Raw genomic sequence first — 24,787 nt, 5'->3', positions numbered from 1 at the left:
TCTGTATACTGCTATTACTGATCGCGACGCACGTATTTATAGCACCGGCTACCGATAGGTGGAGTGTCCAGAACATTCTATTATTTGCGAACATTTTCGAGAAAATACTATATTTTATTTATCTAGAAAGATCTTTTTAAATATTTATGTCTATAAAAACTTGAAATATGGAATTATATGCAACAATTACACACATAACAAACACAAATTTAACAATTAAAAGGAATCTTTTGCTGCGCAATCATAAAACACCCGGCAATATATATTATATAAAACATTGAATGTCATTCTTTTTACTTATCCTATTTTATTTCTATATTTTATTTCTAGAATATTTTACCTCGCAGAATATTTAAATATTTTATGATATTAATTTTTTCCAGTAATTTTTTTTTAACAAGATAATGATTTAATAAAAAATTCCATATTTTTCTAGATTTATCTATTGATATATCATAGACAATTTTTATGATGAAATTTTTGATATTTCTACAAAATATTTTAATTTAAATATATTATAAATATATAATAAAAAATATAATATAATAAAAAAAATAATAAAAAATATCATATTTTATATAAATATTATAAGTAATATATAAATTTTAGCGAATATTATGAAAATAATGTCTATAGATATTAAACACATACTAAACGCATTTTTTACATAAAAATCAAATCTCTTTTCAATTTAAATTATTAAAAACTTTTAAATTTTTAAATATTCATGATAATATTTAATCTTGATATAAATATACCTACATATAAAATCTGTGTATGAATAACTTCAGCCAACAGATTATTACACGAATAATATTTTCAACATATTCTATTAAAATCTAACTAACTCATACTTGTTATTAATAGCATCTATTTTCGTTTTATATTTTTTAAATAAAAATAATATTGATTTCTTTAAACTAAAAGCTCTATTATTTAAATAATTATTATAAATTGTAAAAATCGATTAGAATTTTAGTCTTATTTAAAATATTTGTGTGAACTTGTATGAATATGTCTGCTATTGATCTTTAGGCTAGTTTTATTCACTGTCTTTGCAATCTATTCTTGCACAGTATAAAATTGATCCTTCTCGGTGCTTCTAAGCTTCCATCTTATACGTACAGTTCGTCACAAAAATATCTGATTATTTGCATATGTATTTCGTATTAGTTTTTAACATATAATTTTTATATATATATATATAATATATTTTTCTATATATAAATAATTAGAATAATATTATATAATTTTTTAAGTAATATATTTAAATTAATAAACTTAATAAATAAAAAATTGTATATTTTTCTCTACACAATTATTATGATAAATTATTTATAATTATTTAAAATATAATAATGATTTATTCAAATACAAATTCCATTAATTAAATTGTTTTTGAATCAGATTTCTTCATATTATTTATATAAATTAATAAATATAACATATTTTCATGTTTAATAAATTTATAATAAAATTTTCAATTTTGATGTATCGTGATACGTTTTTTAATAAACATTGAATTAAATTATTATTATAATGCAAAATAATAAACATTTATTAAAAATATTATAGATTTTAATTATTTTTTTCTCTATTATAAAATATATATATATATAGATATATATAATATAAAATTTTGTATATATTTCAATTTTGTATATATTTAAAAACAAATGTATATACTTAAATATTTTTATGACTAACTGTACATACATGGATGCAAGCTCACGTAAATACACGTAAATATGTTATCATTAATCAGGTCAGCGTACGCTAAAAAATTCTGGACGTTTCTGTCATAAGATAAAATATATAATTATTTTTAACTATTATTTTTAACAGTTAACAAGTATTGTTAACTAAATGAGAAATTCAATAAATCTAATAAAAAATTCAATTTATTAATTTCGCATAAAAAATATTTATTCTTTATTAAATAAAAAAATATCATTTCAATACATATACATAAATATATGTATATATTTTTAATAATATATATTATATATATCAATTTATTTATTAAGATATAAGAAAAATTAAAAATTTTATATTTGAAAATATTTAGAAAATAACTTACTTAAAAAAAGTAAAAGTAGTAAAAAAGTAAAATAATTTTTTATATTAATTAAAATATATTTGAATATTTTTAGAATAATTCTTTAAAATTGTCTTGTGCTAGATATTTAATAATGGAAAGAAAAAAAGCAAATAAATAAGAATTATTTTTTTTTTTTTAACAATTTTTTAAAATTGTTTTAAAATATATTATTTATCATACGCATGTCTATAAATTGGAAAGGGGGAAAGAAGATAACAATTTTTGAATAATCACATTGGATTTTATTATTATCTTGTGGAATATTATCATCTAAAATAAAAAGGAAGAAAATAAACAAATAAAAGTTTAAATTAAATAAAGTTTCTTTATTACTTTATTAAAGAAATAATTAATACAATATTTATGCTTTCAATTTTGTACTTGTGCATGTAAAGTTTAATATACATATAAGTTTTATATAATGTTTTATAGTTACACTATAAATTACGTTTACTTTGGTGGAAAAAATTAAAATTAATAATTAAAATGAAAATAAAAAAATAATGAACATAACTTATACACCTTTACTACCCTTTTTACAACGCTGATGTTGTTGATGTTGCTGATTTTGTAATTGCTGATTTTGCTGATTTTGCTGTTGTGATTGTGATTGTTCTCGTTGTGGAATTTGTTGTTCTCTTTGTGATTCAGAAACGTCATTTGAAGAATCATCAAAATTAGTCAAAGCTGGTTCACCTGTATAATGTACCTTCACTGTTCTCTCATTTGATCTAGATTGTAAAGGTTCTTTTCTTGGTGCCGAAATAGATAAGATACCGTCGGAAGACAAGTGTGATTCTACTTGATTGATATCACATTGTGACGGTACGATATATTTTCTGACAAATTGTCTGGATACCCAACCATGTTCATCCCTTTTTTCTTCGTGTTTAGCTTCGATGACAACTTTTTGATCTACTACTTTAACAGTAATTTCCTCAGGTGCAAATTGTGATACATCCAATGTCACTTGAAATTTGTCTTTATCAGCTTGAACAATTGATGCACCACGACCATGTCTTTTGTTGAAAGCCTTTAAAAATGGATGATGATTATGACGATGATGTCTTCTGCCGCGTTTATGTGGTCGATATAGCAGAACTTCTGAACCAAGTGAATCTAGATCATTAAAATCATCTAGATCTATTGCTGTGCCAAAATGTTGATCCCAAAGACGATGAGGTCGGTCTAGATCTTCCCACCAGTCGGAAAACATCATTGGTATTAATGACATTGTGCAAGTATTTTCAATACCAATTCAAACTGTAGTTTATGTTGTTAGGAATGTTTCCCCACTTTCCGAATATAATTAATTTAAATACTTCACTAACAAATTATTAAAATGCTTTACCTTTGTAATTAATTTTATGAAACGCGTATGAATTACTGATTTATTTGCAGCTGATTAATCGTCGTATTGTTATATCGTTCATACGTCGACATCAACTGTCGGCAACTAGGTAGTTCTCTTTTATACATATTTGTTGCGCACTAAGGAAAATGGTGGGGATAGAACCACCGCGCGCATTCGAGAAGACCCTGGAAAATGTCGAGTTGCCCTTGAATACAATCGTCGTTTTCGTATCTTAGATCAGTTTTGTATAGCAACTTGCGCAATATAACGTAACTTAACCATAGCATGTACGTTTTATGTTTTACGCTACTGTCTATGAAAACTGTGTTACTATGTATACATATTCTAATATAAGAACAAGTTCTTTAACGTAAACCACTTAAGAATGTTTTTAGATGTCAAATCGAATGTACGTTCTGATAGAAATAAATTAAATAATATTTTATAATAATATTTTATAAAATCTTTTGATATGATTGTATATAATATAGGCATAATATTATATATTGCATAATATTTTGTTATGAATCGTGAATATGATATTTTCATATGTTGTATCATAAGCTTAAAAGTAACAATATATTTTTAATTTTCAGATAAATACTGTGATAAATCATAATCAATAGTCAATAATCAGTAAATCAATCTTTAAAATGATAAAAAAAAATAAAAAATTTAATTTCATTTATTAATAAAATTTTTATTAATAAAACTCTATAATTAAAATAAATATTATTATAAATTAATAAAAATATAATTCTTTAATTATATAACATTTAATAATAAATTTAATAAATAAAAATTAATAACATTTTATAAAAGCGTATTGAGTATATACTGATTTCTTAAAATTTTTTATTTAAAAGTTATTAAATTTTGAATTTAATTATTATTTAATAAATTATTTTGATATTTGGGTATTTCAAGAAAAGATAAAAATTAGAATAGAATTTATAACAAATACTTGAATGTATAAATACTTGGAAAATAAACTGTATATTTTTTTCTCTATCATTATATATAATTGTATATAATAACATAATATATTAAAATATTAGGCAACGTTTTTTCCTAAAAAGGAAAATTACATAATTCATATAGTACAATATATAAGAAAAATAAAAAAATTTAAAATATAATAGAGGATTATGTGAAAATTTGTTATAGTATAAATAAATAGTTTTTAAATTTATTTTAAATTATATAGAATATCATTTACATTTATAAATGTGAAGAAAAATTATAAAATTTTCATATTTATTCTTGAAATTAACAAAATAATAATTAAATTTTACTAATTTCGTGCATTACATTACTTTTTAGTTTGAAAAAATTGTTGATATCTATAAAATAATTTTAATGATTAAACAATATATTAAAAATAAAACAATGTAACATTATTTATTTGATATAATTATTTGATTTAATTCCAATATACTTAACAATAGAGAAAGACAAAATAAAATACAATATTTTTTTGAAACATAATTTGTTGCAATAATTAAATCATTAACTGTTATAATTAAATCTAATCTTATTGATTACATCTATTTACATGCAAATGCTTCTTATGAAGCATGAAAATATATATAATATTAATTAATATGAATATGTAATTTATTATTCAATAATTACATCTAAAATTATGTCTATTAGAGTTAATATTTTCTTAATGATAACATACATGTATAAGTATTTCTCAAATTTAATAATTTGAATTAATTATAATTTTCAAGAGTTAAAAAACAAACTTGCATTTATCAAATAAATGCAATAAAAATAAAATCTATTTTCTTTACTTTCTTCATAATCGTTTAGATTTGCTTTACAATTACAATAAATTTCGATATATTATCCACCGCTTATAAAACTTTACACATACAGTATAACTTTCATACATAGTACATAGATCAATATCATCATTTGCCATCACATTATCAAAGAGATAGGAATATATTAAAAGAATATAAATAAAGTAAAATAAAAAGATATTCGAAAATACAAAATATTACAAAACGACGAATAGAAATAAATTTAATATACTTATTCATATATAAAAATAAAATTATTTAAAATAATAGATAATATATGTATTCGAATTTTGTACTTTATACGTACAAGAATATTCGCGCAACGAATAATAGCTATACACATCTAAATACGTTTAAGACGTAATTTAATACGTAAATACGTTTAATTTTTTTCATATAACACTAAATAAATATTTCCGATAAGAGCTAAAAACAGTAAAGATGATAAAATTCACTGGATCATTCCGTATTGAGATTTCAAGTTATTACTCGACGTCCTCCTCTTTCTCCTTTCTTTCTTCATTTTGCGCATCGCATGGTTTCCCGGTATGTTCAATGTTAATTACCCTTTCGCCTTCCGAAATGACTTTTTGCTTGCGTGGTACAATAATCGAAAGGACACCGTCAGATGAAAGTTTCGAGGACGCTTGATCGATGTCGCATTGTTCAGGAATTATGTATTTTCTCGTGAATTGCCTAGAAATCCAACCATGCTCGTCCTCTTTCTCTTCGTGCTTTGCTTCGACAATCACGAAACGATCGACAACTTTAACGTTGATTTCCTCAGGTGAGAATTGTTGGACATCCAGGTCCACACGGAATTGGTTTTTGTCAGCTGTCACCGTTGATGCACCACCTTCGCTTTTGCGTAACAATTCACCCCATGGTCTGTAGTAGTCCATGTGCAATTTTGGACTCGTTTTTTGTGGTAGGAAATCATACACGTGCATGATTTTCGAACCCAGATTCTCCGGATTGATTCTAACTCTAAGATTCGGATTTATAGTGGAATGAGCACGTTCCATATTCTCCCATAAATAAGGAAGAAACAAACTTTCCAGATTCATTTTAGATTTGCGAATTTTAAACTAATTCAAGCTATGTAGATTAGAACTTGGTGTTGAACTTTGGCTCTCTGATTTAAAATAATCGATTAGTTTGTGATAGATTCACTGTTCCACACGGACTGCTGTATTTCCCGACATGACCGTAGCATATAAAGGAAGGCGCTTCAATCGAACGAATCAGCAACTAAAAATTTTGCAAGCAGGCGCAATGCGAAATTTTTAGAAAATAATAAAACTAAATAAATGATTAAATATATAACTTAAATATTATCATATTATTTTAACTATGTTTTAATTTAATTAACATTAAATATTTGATCAATAACATTTATGAAATTGTTATGATTTATAATTTATAAATGAAATTTAATAAATTAAAACGTTTAATCGAAAATATATTATTATAAAAGTTTCTAATAAATTCTTTGGAGTTTGTATTTAAAAGAAGAATGATTAGGTTAATATTCAAATCTAGATAATAGATTTTATATTTTGGTATAAATCTATCAATTAATAATAACTTTTATTTTTTATAATAATAAAATGTAATAGTATGATTTTATTAAGAAAAAAAAGGTAGCTACATTTATATGTAAATAAAATTGTAAATTGTAATTGAAATTATACGAAACTTGCAATTCAAAGGATTTTAATGATATTTTGAAATAAAACCCTAGAAATGTGGTTTATTAATAATCAATATACGTGATATATATATATATCACTGAGATTCAATGTACATATAAGGTTTAATGCAAGTATTGGCGTTTTGTCCGCAATATGATCTTACTTACGAGTTTGCGCGTAATGCACAACACGTGCAAGACTGCCTCCTAAGTTTTGGCGCTAAATAATTAAAATATGCTCATTGAAATATTTTATATTGTAATATATTATATTAACAAGTTAATTATAAATTTGTTTGATCATATTGCCTATTTTTAAAATCTTTAATAATCTTTAAAATTATTAGAATTGTATTATACAAAAGGTAATTAAGATATTATTTGTTTAGAATATTATAAATGAATTAAATGTAATAATAAGAAGATAATGAAATAATAAAAAAACGGAATAAATATAATACTTATTATACTAAGTAAGTTTCTAGTTTCTCATCCTCTTGCATCTTCTTTAATAGCAGAATGAGATGTAATCTATCTGCCATATATGAATATTCTATTGTTAAAGAGGATAGGTGTACAATGAAATTGTGTAAAATATATAATCGTGTAAATATTTTTATATTTTCACAAAGAGTTATCTTGTTTCGTAATAATACGTATTTCTAATAGAAAGTATTTCATAATTATAATTATTTATTTGTCCATAAGAAATATAATTTAAAAATCTTAATATTTTATATCTTTTTTAACAAATATATATGTAGTTTAAAATAAATTTGCAAAAAAAAAATATTTAGAATGAAAAAGAATAAATCTTTAAAAAGAATTAAATATATTAAATAAAATTATCCAAAGATTAGTTTTTAATAGTTTATTATAGAAAAGAAAGGAGTCGTAGAAATTACACAATAAAATATTATTAAACTTTTTTTTTATTAAAAAATTATGAAAAAATGAACAATATTTTATAACAAAAATTCATAACGCAATTATCATTCAATCATCATTAACTATAACAAAAAACAGTCTATACATATTAACATAGAAATAAATTAAAAGAAAATTATAGGAATAAGAGAGATTTAATTTTATTTTTTCTCTGGCATGTCTTTCGTCGGATTTTCTGTCATTTCCTCCCGATTTTCATTCTCAGAGAGTGGTTTCTTCTCGTCAGCTGTTTGCTCTTTCGAATCAGCATGAAGAGCTGGTTTTCCTGTGAACTCAACTTTGATGTTCCTCTCGTTCAAGTTTTCTTCAATCTGTTTCAGTGGAGCCGTGATTATTAATATGCCATCGGAAGATATACTCGACGCCAATTTCTCTTCATCCACTTGTTCAGGTAACAAGTATTTTCTTATAAATTGTCTCGAGATTAAACCGTGCTCGTCTTTCTTTTCTTCGTGTTTCGCCTCTACCACGATCAATCGATTGATCAGTTTCACGTTGATCTCCTCGGGTTTAAATTGTTGGACGTCGAGTATCACTTTAAACGTATCCTTGTCCGCTGTAATGGTCGACGTGCCACCCTCGTCACGTCGCAAAAGCTCAGCCAAAGGTCGGTAGTACAAGTCCAACATAGCTTTGTTGTTTAACGGCGAATACATTCTCGAATCGAGCGAACTGGGAAAGATTAATTGTTCAGGATATAGGCCCATGCCAAAATTTTGATCCCAGAGACGATGTGGACGATCCAAATCTGCCCACCAGGCAGAAAATAACAGCGGCAACAATGACATCATGTGTGTTCAGTCGAATTCAAGTTCCTCAAATCGATATTCTCTTTTAATATTTGAAAAATTTGAAATCAAAATTCACGTGTTTATATTCGAAAGAAATAGGTACAGAGTATTTCTTCTCAGCGATGTGTCCAATGTTTGAAGTTCAACTGGAGTTCTGTCTCAGCATCCGCTATTTATGTATGGCTGAGTATCGTTGTAGTGGTGCGTCGTCTATACGCGGAGTTTCGAGAAATTACTAGGCTAAGAACAGAAATGCAATTCTCACGTTTGTTTTATCATTTTTGAGCCAATCAAATAATAATCGATATTTATATTATTTTGTTAATATTTTGTAATACTTATAAATTTAGATACGATGTTGTAATACTTATGAATTTAGATATGATTGATCGAATCGTATTGCTTTTGTTTACAATTATATTACGACAATTTTAACATTGCATTGTTCGAAAAATTATATTTATTATATTTAAAATTATTTTATTATTGAAATTAATGACATTAATGGATAATATAATAAACGTATCAAATACGTAAGTGAAAAAATGGTCATTGATCTTATTTTTCTTTATCATGGATATAAAGAAATATATGTATTTGAGAAAATAAAAATTAATATTATAATTTATAATTTTGCGCAAAAATTTTATTATTATATAAAAATTTTATATATATATATTTGTATTTAAAATAAAAAATCATTTAATATATAGGATATATTAGGATATATTATTTTACATTTATTTTTGATTTTATTAACATTGAATTATTTCATTAAAGCTCTTATAATTTAAAACTTATCAAATATGAAACTATTGGAATTTTCTGGAAAGTTCCAAAAATTCGAGAAATGTTATAATCTTACGTAATCCATTACAAATTTGATGAATGCGTCTAAATGAATCATTCTTACGTATATACAACGTTATCCAATGATAATGAAATGATGATGCAAAAACATGCACCTATATCAATCACTTATGAATCAAAAACATGAGAAATCAACAATTATATTATATATATTATATTATATTTATTTTATGTTACTATAAGAATTTCTAGAATTTTCTAGATTATATACATTATATATACATTATAATAAAGAATATTATAATAAAATATTTAAATAACATATTTTTATTGATAATAAAAAATAATTTAATATCTGATTTTTTAAATAAAAATTTTTATATTTATTAAAATTATAATATGTCAATATATTGATTTTGATATTAAAATGTTAAATATATTTTTATTATAATATATCGCTTATATATTATTAAATATGCAGTTATTCTAACTTTAAAATTCTAACTTTGCATGATGTTCATTTGAGTGCATTGAGTGTGATTTATTATAATTAAAAAACAAAAGATGTAATTAGGTGTAATTTAAAATACCAACAATATATCGCATCTCTTATAATGAGGTGTTAATCTATGATAATTTTATTTTTATATATATTATTTATATATATATTATTTTTTTATATATATGTATTTTTTCGATGATAATCATGTAAAAAATGTGACAACTTTAGTTATTTTAAATTTCGAAAAATATATTTTGAATATCATTATTATTAAATATATCAAATGTAATTATCAGAAATTATTTTAAACTGTTTTAATTTCTTGAGGATTATTATCACATATGCTTAAAAATATAATAGTACATCAATTATTTATGGATACATATACATGTATAAATTATTTATCTTAAGCATTTTAAAATATTTTCTATCTCCTTTGTTTAATATTTAAAAATAGTTATGACTAAACAGTTAAAAAAAAAATTATCTTTTTTCGATTTTAATTTATTCACATTTGAAAATACGTAAATAAATTAATATTGAGGAATAAAGTTCAACGATCGTGTTTATATACAGACATATCTATACATATCTATAATACGCATATGCATAGAAATGTTAAATGTTATGTAACATTGCGCACGGTCACGGTTTCCTTCGAAAACTTGTTTGAAAAGATCGATACGGCCCAGCATATATGACAACATTATTATGCGTTATTAAAATATTAAATTTGAATGGAAAAAAATATTATTTAATATTTAAAAAATTAATAAAATAATATAAGAAAAAGAAAACATATTTGTTATAATAATGTTTATATTATATCTCACAGTTCTTAAAAATTAATTCTATTAAAAATTATATAAAAACAATACAAATAAGGAAATTAATAAATTATTAATTCATATATCTTTTTTTTGTTAAATAAAATATTAAATAATTTTATACAATACATAACAATATATGACAATGACAATACATGACAATATATATATTTTATATAAACATTATATAACATTATATAAACATTATATAACAAATATATGTAAATATCGTTAATTAGATCGTTAATTTATATTTTTATTTTTAGATGGCAAAAATAAATATCTTTTCTATATAGAAACTAAACTTGTATCTATTTACTATAAAGCTGATGCAATATTATTAGGCAGACAATGATGCAACTTATCTGGATAGGTAGAGATGATGTGATTCTATACAAAATAAAATGATGAAACTTTTGTTAATAAGCATAAAATCTGAAAAATATATAAGTATGAATCATAAATTAATTTCAAACTTTTATGAAAAATTTATTGTAATATTATTGCATTGATTTCGTACATATTCTAATAGTGTATTCTAAATAATTTTAAATCGTAATAATATTCTAAAGTTTTTCATATATTTATTTTTATCTTTCTTTTAAATCTTTTTAGGAAAATATTAATAATAAAAAATTAAAGAAATAACAAATAGAAAAAATTTAATTCTCGCTCGAAAATATTTTGCTGTTTTTAATTATTAATTTGTAGTTATAAATAATCATGACATATAGATATGGCATTACGTCATTGATCGATTTAGAAATTTCTAGAAAAATCCAAAAAATATTCTAGAATTTTCATGAAAATTTTCAATCATTATTTCACGCGCGTCTAAAGAGTATATATAGTTGCGCTGCCGGCATACGCTGTCAGTATACAGAGATCAAGTGAGGAGTGCGCACGTATTTCCGCATTGGATAACAAAGTTAATTCTTTTAAGAAAGTGTGAATAAAAGTAAAAATTCAAAATGAAGAGAGGAATGACATTAATTCCAAGATTGTTTTCCCATTGGTGGGAAGCATTAGAACAACCACATCGGTTATTGGATCAGCATTTTGGAAGAGGATTGCGAGCAGATCAACTTTTTCCCTCAATACCATTTAGATCATTTCCTTATAATTTTTCTCGACCATGGATAGATTGGGAACGAGAGGAAGATTGTGGCTGGTCCATAATGAGAAATGATAAAGATAAATTTCGAGTGATTCTCGACGTACAGCAATTTAAACCAGAAGAGATAAATGTCAAAGTTATTGACAATTTCATTGTTGTGGAAGGTAAGTTTTTTAAAGCAAATAGAATATTTTGAATGCAGGAATGTTAGGGAAAAATTATATGAAAATATAAAAAAAAATAAGAATGTAATAATTATATGTATATTGCGCGCTTTTTTTATAGCATTGCAACATGTATAAAAGTAATAACTTAATACAATAAATATGAATATTTAAATATTGTATGTATATTCTAAATTTTATTTTTAAATTTTATTTTTACAGGAAAACATGAAGACAAGGCAGATGATCATGGTTTAATTTCTAGACACTTCGTTAGAAAATATTTAGTACCAGATCAATGTGATCCTGAGAAAGCTGCAAGTAGTTTGTCTACAGATGGTATTTTAACGATAACAGCACCACTAAGACCTGAAGCTGCTGAAAGTAAACGAGAAAAAACTATAAAAATCGAACAAACGGGGAAGCCTATGGTAGAAGATGAACCTCAGAAAATAAAACAAACACAATAAAAAATGAATTAATTTTGTACATTTAGTATTTTCGTGTGTTTATTTTTTATTGTATTCATTAGTGTACAGATAATTATAACTATTTTATATATATACATATATATTCAAAAGATGTTTGTTGCGATGAAGAATAAATGATGTGTAAATATATTATAAAAAATAGTGTAATATTTCAGTATTATTTATATAACCTGTATTCCTTGTACTAAATTTTAATTAAGGACATTTTGATTAATTATAAAGAATTCTTCAGTAATATGTATACGTTTTGTATATATATATTACATATATATTTTAATGAAAATTAAATGTACTGTTCAATGAAAATTATTTTAGTATGTTTAATTTTTTAAATGCGAATATTGTAATAAGAATTTAATACCATTTAAATTTTATTTTTTTAATTTTATTATTTAAATTTAAAAATTTGATATCATTTATTAATTATCTATTTTATAAGTTTTTATTTTTTAATAAATGTTAATATTAAAACTTTTGAGAGCGAAAGGAATTGGAAAATATACATATTAAAAATTAATAAACATGATTTTTTTACATTTATATTTGTACATCTATTGAAATCAAACAATATGTCTAAATTGTAATATCCATGTATATTTTATCATAAAATTTAACATTACATATTGTATTTTTGAAATTCATAAAAAAAATTAACTCTTAAATTTTTTCTTTTAAACAAAAAATTCTTTAAAACAAATATTATTATTAATATTGTGCATGCTAAGAATTCTAATTTTAATTAAAGAATAATATTTGCAATGGTTTTTATTAACAATTACAAATAATAATATATATTTTGGAAAGTGTTTATTTTTTAAATAATACAACAGAAAATATAACGAATTTTTAATTATATGCTAAAATTTGATATTTTTTAATAAAAGATTTTCAAATAAGATATATATCTTATTATAATTTGTTATTATATTTGTTATAATTTTCAAAAATTTAAGAATTAAAGTTATGTTCAGATTTTCAATAGAAAGAATTGAAAACTAGGAATGATAAGAAGATAAAATTCACAAAAAAATAAATATAATATTTAATTACAAATCTATTAAAACATAAAAAAAAATTACATAAATCTTATAAATCTATATTGGCAGAAATAATTATATAACATATACATATATATCTATTTACGTAATTATGAAAACAATATACATAAAAAAAAATGAAATAACTATTCACAATATATATTACATCACATCTTTAATAATACTATAATAATTTTAAATGTTGCGATAGGAATTTAATTGTAATTCAACAATAATAGTTATATTAGGAAATTTCATAAATGGCAGAAATATCTAATTGAAACTTTTATTTCTTCTCTTCGTTTTCTTCATTTTGGTTCTGCTGCTGCTTGGGTAGTTTCGTCTGGATTGCTGGTTTACCGGTTTGCTCGATTTTGATTACTCGTTCATTCTCTACATTTCCTTGATCCTTTCTTGGAGCAGTGATAGTAAGAACGCCATCAGATGATAACTTCGATGAGACTTGTTCAAGATCACATTGCTCTGGAATCAGATATTTTCTGACGAACTGACGTGAAATCCAACCATGCTCGTCGCGTTTTTCCTCATGCTTTGCCGTAACAACGACAAATTTATCAACGACCTTAACATCGATTTCATGAGGTTCAAACTGTTGAACGTCAAGTACAACTTGGAATTTATCTTTGTCTGCTTGAACAGTTGAACTGCCTCTGTCACTGCGAAACAGTTCAGCCCAGTTCGGTCTGGAGATGTAAACGTTTCCTCTTCGTGGTTGTAAACATAACTCCAATCGGCTCGGTGATAACAATTGTTCCGGATAAAGGCCTAATCCGAAATTCTGATCCAAGAGACGATGCGGGCGATCCAGAGTCTCCCACCAATCAGAGAATAACAAAGGTACTAATGACATTTTGCGACGATTTAATTTGACAAATGTATTAATATCTAATGCTTTTAGTGAAATTGAGTGAAATTCACTCAAACTTGCGATCTTCACTGTTTGGTTGCTAACAAAATACTGACGATAGCGGTTCTTATCGGCCGTATTTATATATGAGTTTGCGCAGTCGCGAAACTTCAAGAGAATTCGAGAACGGAGCAACTATTGAGTGGGCACTGTATAATACATACATATGTATATCTATCTGTTAACAGTCAGAAAGAGTTTATTGTATGTATGAAATTAAAATTTTTTATATTTGTATTTTAAAATATGTACGTATATATTTCAAATACCTATAATAAGAATTAAATAAATAAGTTGTATTTTCATTTATAATTTATGTAATACTTAAGTATTCAAATTAAATATAGTTTATAATAAACTGTATAATATTATTTAAAATTTATTAATAAATTTAATAATATAATATTTATATTATATATAATTTATTTGAAAAAGAAAGTTTTTATAAGTTTTATAAAAATATATAAACATTTATGGTCTTACTTATTTAAATTTAAGATTTTTATAATAATAGTATAATGATAGTAATTTCTTCAAAATTGTTTATTAAATATGTAAATTTTATGTATATATAATTTTATATATAATTATTACATATAATGGATTTATTTAATATGTATGCATTATTTTTAGAAAATTCAGTAGAGGAAATTTTTTAACTGGAAATATATTTATCAGATTAAAAAAATAAAAGAGATTAAAAAAACAAACTATCTTAAAGTATTTAAAATTGTAAATCAAACAAAAAAATAAAAATGAATATTAATTATTGAATATATCATAAATTTTAAATAAAATCTTATAAACTTTAAGAAAATTAATTCATTTATCAATTATTTAATATTTTTTTATTAAGAAAATATAATTTCTAAATTCAAAATTATTAACTATTAATAATTGTTATTTGATTAATTTAATTTTGATTCTAGTTTTAATAATTTATTTTTGTTTGATGTAATAGCATTGTCACAAAGATATAATAGCATTATCATCAAGAAATATTGGAAATGAAATATTTCTTTAAATAAATGTGTTTATAATTGTTGAAATTTGATTTTAACAAAATTGTCAATGATATGGAAATAATTATATTTTAATTAAAACAATATTGAAATTTTGTTTAAAATTATATAAAACATTAAGTATTTTTTTAAGTCGTTTAAACACAATTTTTATATATTTTTTGCAATATATTGTCAAAGTATAAAAATAGTATAATATAACAAAATAAAAATCTTATATATAATATTTTATAAGATTTTTCTAATGTAAAATGAATTATTATGTAAAATCAATATATATATATTATACAATATATTTTATAGAATAGAAGATTCATGAAGATTCGAAACTATATAATTTTATTTACATGGACTAAGTTGCTAATTGAATGTTCGCGCGTCTTTAAACAGATAGAAACAATATTATTTGAAATAGTTCTTATTTTATTTAAAATAATTAATTAAAAGTTAAAAATTAATATTTTGGCAATTAAAATTTTTCTATTTTCTACTAAGAAAAATTGATTTCCAGAAAACTCTATATGTTTCTTGATTATTGTTATCCCCACTTTTCATGACGTATGAAATATATATTCGCGCGTAGTAATCATTATAATAGAATTCGAACGAAACTATTGCATAAACATTTAGTCAAACATCTTATTGTGGTCAAGCAGTACGTGAGTGAATAAAAAAAAAAAGCTTTACAAAAGAAAAGAAAATTTTAACTAAGAAAATAAGTATTCGACAAGAGATTGAATTTATTTTTGAATTAAAAGAAAAACAATGTCTTTTTTACCGGTATATCTTAACTGGGGAGAAGATTTGAAGAGATCTTATTATCCCTTTGACCAGCTTTTTGAATTTCCACTGAATTCTGAAGATTTATCAACATCTTTCTTGCCTGACGATACTGATATTTTAATGCTAAGACCTCGTCGTTGTTTTCGCAGATATCAGCCTTATAAAAGAATTATAGATCATACATCCAGTGGAACATCTACAATACAAGCTGATAAAAATAAATTTCAAGTATCATTGGATGTTCAACAATTTGCTCCAGAAGAAATGACTGTGAAAGTTGTGGGAAAAAATGTAGTTGTCGAAGGCAAACATGAAGAAAAACAGGATGAACATGGATGGATATCCAGGCAATTTGTACGAAAGTATATTGTACCAGAACAATGTGATATTGATCAATTAAAATCAAGTTTATCTTCTGATGGAATATTGATCATTACGGCACCAAGAAAAGAGATTGATCCAACATCAAAGAATGAAAGAATTATTAAAATTCAAATTACAGGAAAACCTGCTTTAAGAGATGATACAAAACCAATTGAAAAACAAAAGGAAAATGAAGTTCAGAAAAATCCTATACCACAAAGAGGACAAGAGCAGACAGTAAAAGCTGCTTAGGAAAATAATTTGTTGTAAAATTATGTTATAATTTTTTTAATATTTTGTTTTGCATATATAATTAATTTAAAGCTCAACTAAATTCTTTATGTAAATTTATTTTATATTTTCTAATAAATTAAGCAATTTAGTTTTAATTTTTCACATTTTAGATTTAAATGTGATCTTAGATTAAATGACAAACTAAATTTGTAAAATAAATTTCTCATTTTTATAAGTTATTCATATATTATTTAAGATTCATGTGTCATAAACATGTTTTTTAATAAAACTGTTACTGTTTTTGTATAACTTTGAATTAAATATATATCCCATAATTTTATAATTTCATGTATCATTTTCAAATATAAATAAATATAACAAATTTTAAGATAATATTTTTATTTAAGATAATATTTTTTATGGATTATACATATAAAAATTAACATTTAATATTTAATAAGTTTAAAAAATTATTTTTTTGTTTAATAATGGACGGAATTTTAATATATATCTATTAAAAAGAGATTTATAGTTATTGATGAAAAAATTGATAAAAAAACAGTAAATTTAGTAATATATATTATATATAAATTGCTTAATTTTTTCATCAATTTTAATTTTTCAATACAATAAATCAATATGTTTTCAATATTGATTTATATTTAATGTTATATTATATTATATTATATATTATATTATATAATTATATTATATTTAATGTTTTAATATGATATTACTTCATATAAAAATAGTAATAATTTAATTTCTTTTAATTTATAAAAAGATTTTTGTAAGATTCTAGTGATTTTCTGTATAAATTATGTAATGATATATGTATTTTGTGGACGGAATAAATATGACATTTAGATATTATATATCTAAGAATAGATTTTATATTATGTTATTTTTACTATATTATGAATTTACTATTTGAAGCTAAATATATTTTTTTGTATAATATAGTAAAAACTTTTAAAGATAGAAACATCAATATCAAATTTAAAACATTAATATCAAATTTTTTGTTGATTTTATGATTATTATCATTGAATTTTATGTAAAAATTAGTATTTTTCATTTTTAAATGCTTATTTACACTATGTACAAAAATACAAATACTAAGTTATATCAAAATTTAACTGCATGCAAGTACTAATATAAGTAAATGCACTTAATTCAATTTTATAAAAAAAAACTTTGATATAATATATATGTAATATTAAATATTAAATATTTATATTTATATTTAATATTTAATATCTTATAAATTTATACTGCATATTGTATTCCAATACCTATAAATAACAATAGTATTGAAATATTAATATTATTAGAATTATTACATCTATGATCAAAATAACAGAAACACCATGTTACTTCATCATAATAATCTCTGTGAATATCTAATTGCCAAATAGAATTATTTACATAATGTCCTAATCTGACATCTTTTGCAGCTGGTCGACAACCTTCATACCGATCAGCTGGAATATCTGTTCTAAAACTACGAACAGAGCTTAAACAATCACGTGTTATCATGGTTTCAGCTGAAATATATATTTAATAATTAATTAATTAATAAATAAATTTTATATATGATTAATATCTAGAACTATATAGATTATAGAAAAAATTTACCTCCTTTTCTTTCAATAATTTTTACACATTTATCATCATATTCTGGACATGTTTCTCCCCAATACCATAACCAATTCAAAAGTGTGCCACACCCAGGATGATTGCTATCACAGCGATAACAATATAAGCTTTCTCCTAAAAATGCAAATATATGTTATAAAAATAATATTTGAAGATAGATTAACTATATCTTTTGCATAATAATAATTTAATTATACCTTGATTAATTAATAAAGTTAACAAAATAACAATCAGAAAAATTAATTTGTTCATTTTAACAATGATTTTAAATAGTTCTATAACTTTATAATTCTATTTTTTTGATAGTAGTTTAATATATAGTATAATATGTAATGATAAAAAATATTTTAAATAATTTCTATACGATGTTACAGCAACAGTTGTCAAATACACATAAGTAATATATATATGATATAGATCTTCACATGGAGAACATGTTTTTTTTTGTTGTCTAGTTGGTCACGCGTATTGTAAGATTCTAGTGATTTTCTGTATAAATTATGTAATGATATATGTATAATAATCTTTTTATTGAGAATATTATTTTGATTAATAGTTTTTCTTTTAAATAAACAACAAATATCATATCATTTATTAAATTTTAATATTTTTAATATCGAATATATCAACATGATGTATGAAATATATATATATATATATTTATAAAATATAAAGATAAAAAAATAAATATTTACAAAATATATATACATATACCGAATAATATAAAAAATTGAATCAAATAGATTTTTAATTAATAGATGATGAACAAAAGAATGATGAAGGTAAAAAAGATAAAAAAAATAATAAAATTAGTTAATTATCAGAATTATTAAATTATTAAATTAAATACATAAATTACAAAGAATAAATATAGGCAAGGAGAGCAAAATGAAATAATGATAGAGATAGGATGAAAATTAGAGAATTAGTAAATAGAGAATTTTAAGAATATCATAAATGAAATAGATATGTATAAAACAGATAATAATAATAAAAAGGAATAGAAATAAAGTAAGAATTGATCATTAGTGCCATCTTTTGAGTAAAATCTTTCTCTAAAACCATCTCTTCAAAAAATGATCACAAACTACATATAAAATAAATTGAAAAATATGGAAAGACAATTATTTCTTTCCATAAAGAAGTATGAAATATCAGTAATTTTAATAATAAAAAAATAAAAAGAAAATTAAAATATTAATTAATTTCATCATATAATATTACAATTATAATAAATGAATTATTACATAAATAAAATGATAATAATTTATTCGACAACAGAATATGAATAGAATTTCTTAAATCACTGAAACTGTATTATGATTACATCCTGTTATAATGATTTTTTATAGGAAACTGATATCACGCGCTAAAATTTGCCTAATGGCTCTCTGATTGGTTAATATCGTAAGCAAATTCGATAATCGAAATCGCACTGAAAATTAAAGCATTACATAATATATTTTAATTATATTAATTAACAATATATTACATATATTAATAATAATAATTTTTAATTTATTAATTATTTATTTTTATATTTGTATTTTTTTATTATTTCATTTATTTATTGATTGATCGATTATCGATGTATTGATTCATTTATTTGTATACTTTTTTATTATATATATATATATATATATGTATGCATCAATTTATTTAATTATTTATTCATATAATTATTTATTCATTCCTCTAATATTTAAATATTTTTGTATTCTTCTTTTGTTTACTTATGAATTCCCTCGTTTTTTTTATTATTTATGTACTATTTATGTATTTATTTATATATTTATTCAATCACTTCTTTATAGATTTTGTTATAGATTATTATAGTTAGTTTATTATAGTTCATTATTATTTGTTTTTTGATTAGTTCATTTATTTATGCATTATTTATTCATTTATTTCTCTATTTTCTACTATATTTATTTATTTATATATAGACTTTGTTAATTCTAAATTCCTTCATTTTATTTATTTATGTATCAATTTATTTATTTTTTCCTATTTTATTTATTTATTTCCTATTTCATTTATTCATTTTCTTATATATTTATTCATTTGTTTAGTTTTACTTCATCTGTCAGTTTATTTTTTTTATATAAATAAAATTGAATGAGTAAAATTTATATAATAAATTTTTATATAAGTAAAATTAAAAAATAAATAAATAAATAAATAATTAATTACCACTAAATAAAAAATTAAATAAATTATTATATAAAATAAATAAATGAGTAAATAAATTAAAAATAAATGAAAAACTAGATGGATAAAAAATAAATAACATAAATGAATCAAATAAAAAAGTTTATAATAAATTCTACAAATAAATCATTAAATAAATGAATGAAATATATAAATTATATAAATTATATAATATATAAATATATAAATTAGAAAGTAAATGAAAAAAGAAATTGATGCATACATAAGTACCTAAAATAAAGAAATTTGCAACAAAATATATCTATAAATAAATCTAAAAATCCATAAATCTAATATCTATAAATAAATATAATATCTATAAATAAATATGACTTATAAATAAATCACTACACAAATAATTGAATAAATGAATACATGAATAAATTTATAGACAAGTTAAAATTATAGACAACAAAACAAAAATTTGCAATAATATTTATAAATAAATTATAGAAAAATGAAATAATAGGTAAATACATAAATTAATACACATATTAAATAAAATAAAGAAATATTTGCAATAATGTTTATAAGTTAATTATTAAAAAAAATAAGTAAATAAATAAGTTATTGCATACATAGATGAACTTAATTTTGCAACAAAAAACTTAATTTTGCAACAATATTAATAAATAAATCATTATAAAGTGAATAAATAATAAACAAATAAATTGATTCATACATAAGTGTACAAAATAATTAAGTGTGCAATAATATATATAAGTATTTCATTAAAAAATGAAAAGATAAATAAATTAATAAATAAATTGATGCATACATAAATGAGCAAAAGATTTAAGTTTACAACAATGTTTATAAACTTTTTTAAATCCCATTACACTTTTTTAAATCATTAAAAAAGTGAACAGTTAATAAATAAATAAATTGATGTATATATAAGTGAAAATAAAAATAAAATTTGCAGTAAAATTTGTAAATAAATTATTAAAAAAGTGAATAACTAATAAATAAATAAATTGGTGCATATATAAATGTACAAATAGATTAATTTGCAACAACGTGTAAAAGTATTTCATTAAATAAATAAAAAAGTAAATAAATAAATTAATAAATAAATTGGTGCATACATAAATGAGCAAAAGAATTAAGTTTATAACAATGTTTATAAATTTAAATCATTAAAAAAATAGTTAATAAATAAATAAATTGATGTACACATAAATAAGTATAAAAATAAAATTTGCAACAACATTTGCAACAAGTTTGCAACACAAATAAATAATTAAAATTAAATAATTAAAAAAGTGAATAACTAATAAATAAATTGATGCATATATAAATATGCAAGATAAAGTTTGCAACAATTTGCATAAATATTTTAATATTTTATTAAAAAATAAAAAATTATTTATTAAACAAATAAATAAATAAATTGATGCATATATAAATGAACAAAAAATAATGCTTATAGCTAAATCATTAGAAAGTTGAATAAACAAATAAATAAATAAAATAAATGGTATGAATGAACAAAAGAATGATTTTTGCAAAAATGTTTATAAATTATTCATTAAAAGAAAGTATAAATAAATAAATAAATCAAATGATAAGTAAATAAGCAAAAGAATCATGTTTGAACAATATTAACAATATTTATAATTAAATCATTAAAAAACATTAATAACTAAATAAATCAAAAAATAAATTGATGTATAAATGATGTACAAAAGAATGAAATTTGCTACAATATGTACAAGTATTTCATTAAAAAAATGAATAACTAAACAAATAAATAAATGAATTAAAATAGGTATAATTGTGAAAAATAATAAAGTTTACTATAATGTTTACAACTAAATCATTAGAAAGTAGAATAAACAATAAAGAAATAAATAAATAAACTGATGTATGTATGTATAAGTGTGCAAAAGAATAAAATTTGTTTTAATATGTTTAAGTATTTCATTAAAAAAATGAGTAATTATATAAATAAATAAATAAATTTATATATATATATATATAATTGTGCAAAAGAATAAAGTTTGCAACAATATTTATAGATAAATCATTAGAAAGTTGAATAAACAAATAAATAAATTAAATGATAAATGATTAAATAAAAGAATGATGTTTGTAACAATGTTTAAAATTAAGTTATTAAGAAAGTGAATAACTAAATAAATAAATAAATTGATGTATAAATAAATGTGCAAAAGAATGATGTTTGCAACAACATGTATAAGTATTTTATTAAAAAAATGAATAACTAAATAAATAAATAAATAAAATTGATGTATAATATAAGTACAAAATTTTAAAAATATTATTATTATTATTTATAAGTAAATCAGTAAAAAATGAATTTCAGCAAATAAACAATATAATATGATAGATAATATATAAATATATAAATAAATGTAAAAAAAATAGGGAAATAAATTGATGCAGATTGATGAGTGAATAAGAAAAATTTAAAAAATATTTACAAAGTCTATAAATAACGTCTATAAAGAAATCATTGGACAAATAGATGGATATGGATATAAATAGAAGAATATGTAAATAAATAAATAAATAATTAAATAAATAAATAGATGTATATATATATATACATACATGCATACATACATACATACATATACATGTATAAAATAAGAACATGCGCAAAGAAATGTACAAATAAATCAATCGATAAATCGATAATCGAAAAATAAATCAATAAATAAATTAATTAATAAAAAAATGTACAAATATAGAAATTAAATAAATAATTAATAAACTAAAAATTAATAATATATAAATATATTAAAATTTTGTTTTTAATTAGTATAATTAAAATATATTATTCAATATTTTATTTTTCGATACCATTTCGATTATCGAATTTGCTTAGGATGCCAACCAATCAGAGAGCGTCAAGAAGAATTTTGGCGGGCGGTGTCAGTCTTTTGTGGAAAGTCATAGTGGTAAGACGTGCGTCGTGATCCTGTACCGGCTTTGGTGATTCAACTACGCAGTAAGTAATTTTGTTCATATTTTATTATAAACTTTATAAATTATTATCAATTTCGTTTCTCTAATAATCCATTATGTATTATATAACAAAATTATCTAATATTTTCCGCTTTTTTGTGCATTTTTCGTCGATCGTGTATTTCGACCGTTGAGATTACCGATACTTCGTTGAATTGAGATTTGATTTCGCTCGTTGCTTCATTATTATATAATTATTTTATATTTCTTTTAACGGTCTTTTTTCATTTAGGCAAATTATCGTTCGATTGTCGATATAGCTCAAAAAACGATTTATAGTATACACGTAGCACAACGATTCGGAATTAATAATTTTGATGTTTTATTTTTTTTAACAAAGATAGGTTTGCTTAAAGTAAATTTTTATATCATCTTTTTATTCATATTAAAACAGGATGTACAGATCTTATATTATAATATTAAATTATCAGCAATACATATTAGTTTTCTGTGTCCTTTATATAATGTTCTCTTTTTTCGTTCAATGTTATACTCGAGGTTGATGATAGGTTTTCCATAATAACTAAGTAATGTTTCCAAAAAATTAGGGATTCGCGTACGTGTCTTGCTCAACATGTTTCGACTTGTTGCGCATTTCTCTTCCTCCTAGTTCGCGATTCGAAATTGTAACGTGCGCGTCATTGTGCTATCGATATTCGTGGTATTAAAAATTCTATTCTTTTTTGACATATATTATTTATTTCCTTATATAGCGATTTATTCAATCAATACGCGTTTATTATAGTTGTGAATTTTTTTCGTTTAAATTCGTTTTTTTTTTACTCATTTTTTTGACAGCTATAAATTCAGCTAAGTAATATTAAACCTCGTCTGAAATAAAATTTGTATTTAATTATTGTTCTATTTTAATATAATCGATTAATTTTATATATTTTATATGTTTATTCATAATTTTTTATTTTAATTTTACAAATTTTTATTTGTTC

At 21.5% G+C, this 24,787-nt stretch overlaps 7 protein-coding genes across 7 annotated transcripts; 2 read left to right on the top strand and 5 right to left on the bottom strand.

Annotated features, from left to right (window-relative positions):
• Positions 1-2,406: 2,406 nt before the first annotated feature.
• LOC122716727 (protein lethal(2)essential for life-like) lies at positions 2,407-3,539 on the bottom strand. The gene has a single exon (XM_043940076.1). The coding sequence runs from the start codon at positions 3,333-3,335 to the stop codon at positions 2,616-2,618; it is 720 nt and encodes a 239-aa protein (XP_043796011.1). The 5' UTR covers positions 3,336-3,539; the 3' UTR covers positions 2,407-2,615.
• Positions 3,540-4,855: 1,316 nt separating this feature from the next.
• Positions 4,856-6,449, bottom strand: LOC122716725 (protein lethal(2)essential for life-like). The gene has a single exon (XM_043940075.1). The coding sequence runs from the start codon at positions 6,331-6,333 to the stop codon at positions 5,752-5,754; it is 582 nt and encodes a 193-aa protein (XP_043796010.1). The 5' UTR covers positions 6,334-6,449; the 3' UTR covers positions 4,856-5,751.
• A 1,430-nt stretch (positions 6,450-7,879) lies between these two features.
• Positions 7,880-8,830, bottom strand: LOC122716728 (protein lethal(2)essential for life-like). Its single transcript, XM_043940077.1, has one exon. The coding sequence runs from the start codon at positions 8,696-8,698 to the stop codon at positions 8,048-8,050; it is 651 nt and encodes a 216-aa protein (XP_043796012.1). The 5' UTR covers positions 8,699-8,830; the 3' UTR covers positions 7,880-8,047.
• A 2,892-nt stretch (positions 8,831-11,722) lies between these two features.
• On the top strand, positions 11,723-12,748 carry LOC122716733 (protein lethal(2)essential for life-like). Its single transcript, XM_043940083.1, has 2 exons — positions 11,723-12,118; positions 12,341-12,748. Exons 1-2 carry the CDS (start codon positions 11,809-11,811, stop codon positions 12,586-12,588), a joined length of 558 nt encoding a protein of 185 aa, XP_043796018.1. The 5' UTR covers positions 11,723-11,808; the 3' UTR covers positions 12,589-12,748.
• A 1,076-nt stretch (positions 12,749-13,824) lies between these two features.
• LOC122716732 (protein lethal(2)essential for life-like) lies at positions 13,825-14,621 on the bottom strand. Its single transcript, XM_043940082.1, has one exon. The coding sequence runs from the start codon at positions 14,515-14,517 to the stop codon at positions 13,933-13,935; it is 585 nt and encodes a 194-aa protein (XP_043796017.1). The 5' UTR covers positions 14,518-14,621; the 3' UTR covers positions 13,825-13,932.
• Positions 14,622-16,208: 1,587 nt separating this feature from the next.
• Positions 16,209-17,287, top strand: LOC122716731 (protein lethal(2)essential for life-like). Its single transcript, XM_043940081.1, has one exon. It carries the CDS (start codon positions 16,362-16,364, stop codon positions 16,992-16,994), a length of 633 nt encoding a protein of 210 aa, XP_043796016.1. The 5' UTR covers positions 16,209-16,361; the 3' UTR covers positions 16,995-17,287.
• Positions 17,288-18,043: 756 nt separating this feature from the next.
• On the bottom strand, positions 18,044-18,989 carry LOC122716729. Its single transcript, XM_043940078.1, has 3 exons — positions 18,833-18,989; positions 18,615-18,749; positions 18,044-18,523 (listed from the first exon to the last, which is right to left on the bottom strand). The coding sequence occupies exons 1-3, from the start codon at positions 18,885-18,887 to the stop codon at positions 18,246-18,248; spliced, it is 468 nt and encodes a 155-aa protein (XP_043796013.1). The 5' UTR covers positions 18,888-18,989; the 3' UTR covers positions 18,044-18,245.
• Positions 18,990-24,787: the final 5,798 nt, after the last annotated feature.

The sequence above is a fragment of the Apis laboriosa genome, unplaced genomic scaffold (genome assembly GCF_014066325.1).
Source record: "Apis laboriosa isolate Shangri-la unplaced genomic scaffold, ASM1406632v1 scaffold489_cov150, whole genome shotgun sequence".
Lineage (NCBI taxonomy): Eukaryota > Metazoa > Arthropoda > Insecta > Hymenoptera > Apidae > Apis > Apis laboriosa.
The sequence above is the reverse complement of the archived record's forward strand: the minus strand, read 5'-3'. Positions and strand labels throughout refer to the sequence as shown.

Excerpts from the sequence above, each read along its gene's own strand:
- LOC122716727 (XM_043940076.1), bottom strand. The coding sequence starts at position 3,335 with ATGTCATTAATACCAATGATGTTTTCCGACTGGTGGGAAGATCTAGAC.
- LOC122716725 (XM_043940075.1), bottom strand. The coding sequence starts at position 6,333 with ATGAATCTGGAAAGTTTGTTTCTTCCTTATTTATGGGAGAATATGGAA.
- LOC122716728 (XM_043940077.1), bottom strand. The coding sequence starts at position 8,698 with ATGATGTCATTGTTGCCGCTGTTATTTTCTGCCTGGTGGGCAGATTTG.
- LOC122716733 (XM_043940083.1), top strand. The coding sequence starts at position 11,809 with ATGAAGAGAGGAATGACATTAATTCCAAGATTGTTTTCCCATTGGTGG. Across the intron at positions 12,119-12,340 it reads CAATTTCATTGTTGTGGAAG|GAAAACATGAAGACAAGGCA; the intron begins GTAAGTTTTTTA and ends TTATTTTTACAG.
- LOC122716732 (XM_043940082.1), bottom strand. The coding sequence starts at position 14,517 with ATGTCATTAGTACCTTTGTTATTCTCTGATTGGTGGGAGACTCTGGAT.
- LOC122716731 (XM_043940081.1), top strand. The coding sequence starts at position 16,362 with ATGTCTTTTTTACCGGTATATCTTAACTGGGGAGAAGATTTGAAGAGA.
- LOC122716729 (XM_043940078.1), bottom strand. The coding sequence starts at position 18,887 with ATGAACAAATTAATTTTTCTGATTGTTATTTTGTTAACTTTATTAATT. Across the intron at positions 18,750-18,832 it reads AACTTTATTAATTAATCAAG|GAGAAAGCTTATATTGTTAT; the intron begins GTATAATTAAAT and ends TTGCATTTTTAG. Across the intron at positions 18,524-18,614 it reads AATTATTGAAAGAAAAGGAG|CTGAAACCATGATAACACGT; the intron begins GTAAATTTTTTC and ends TATATATTTCAG.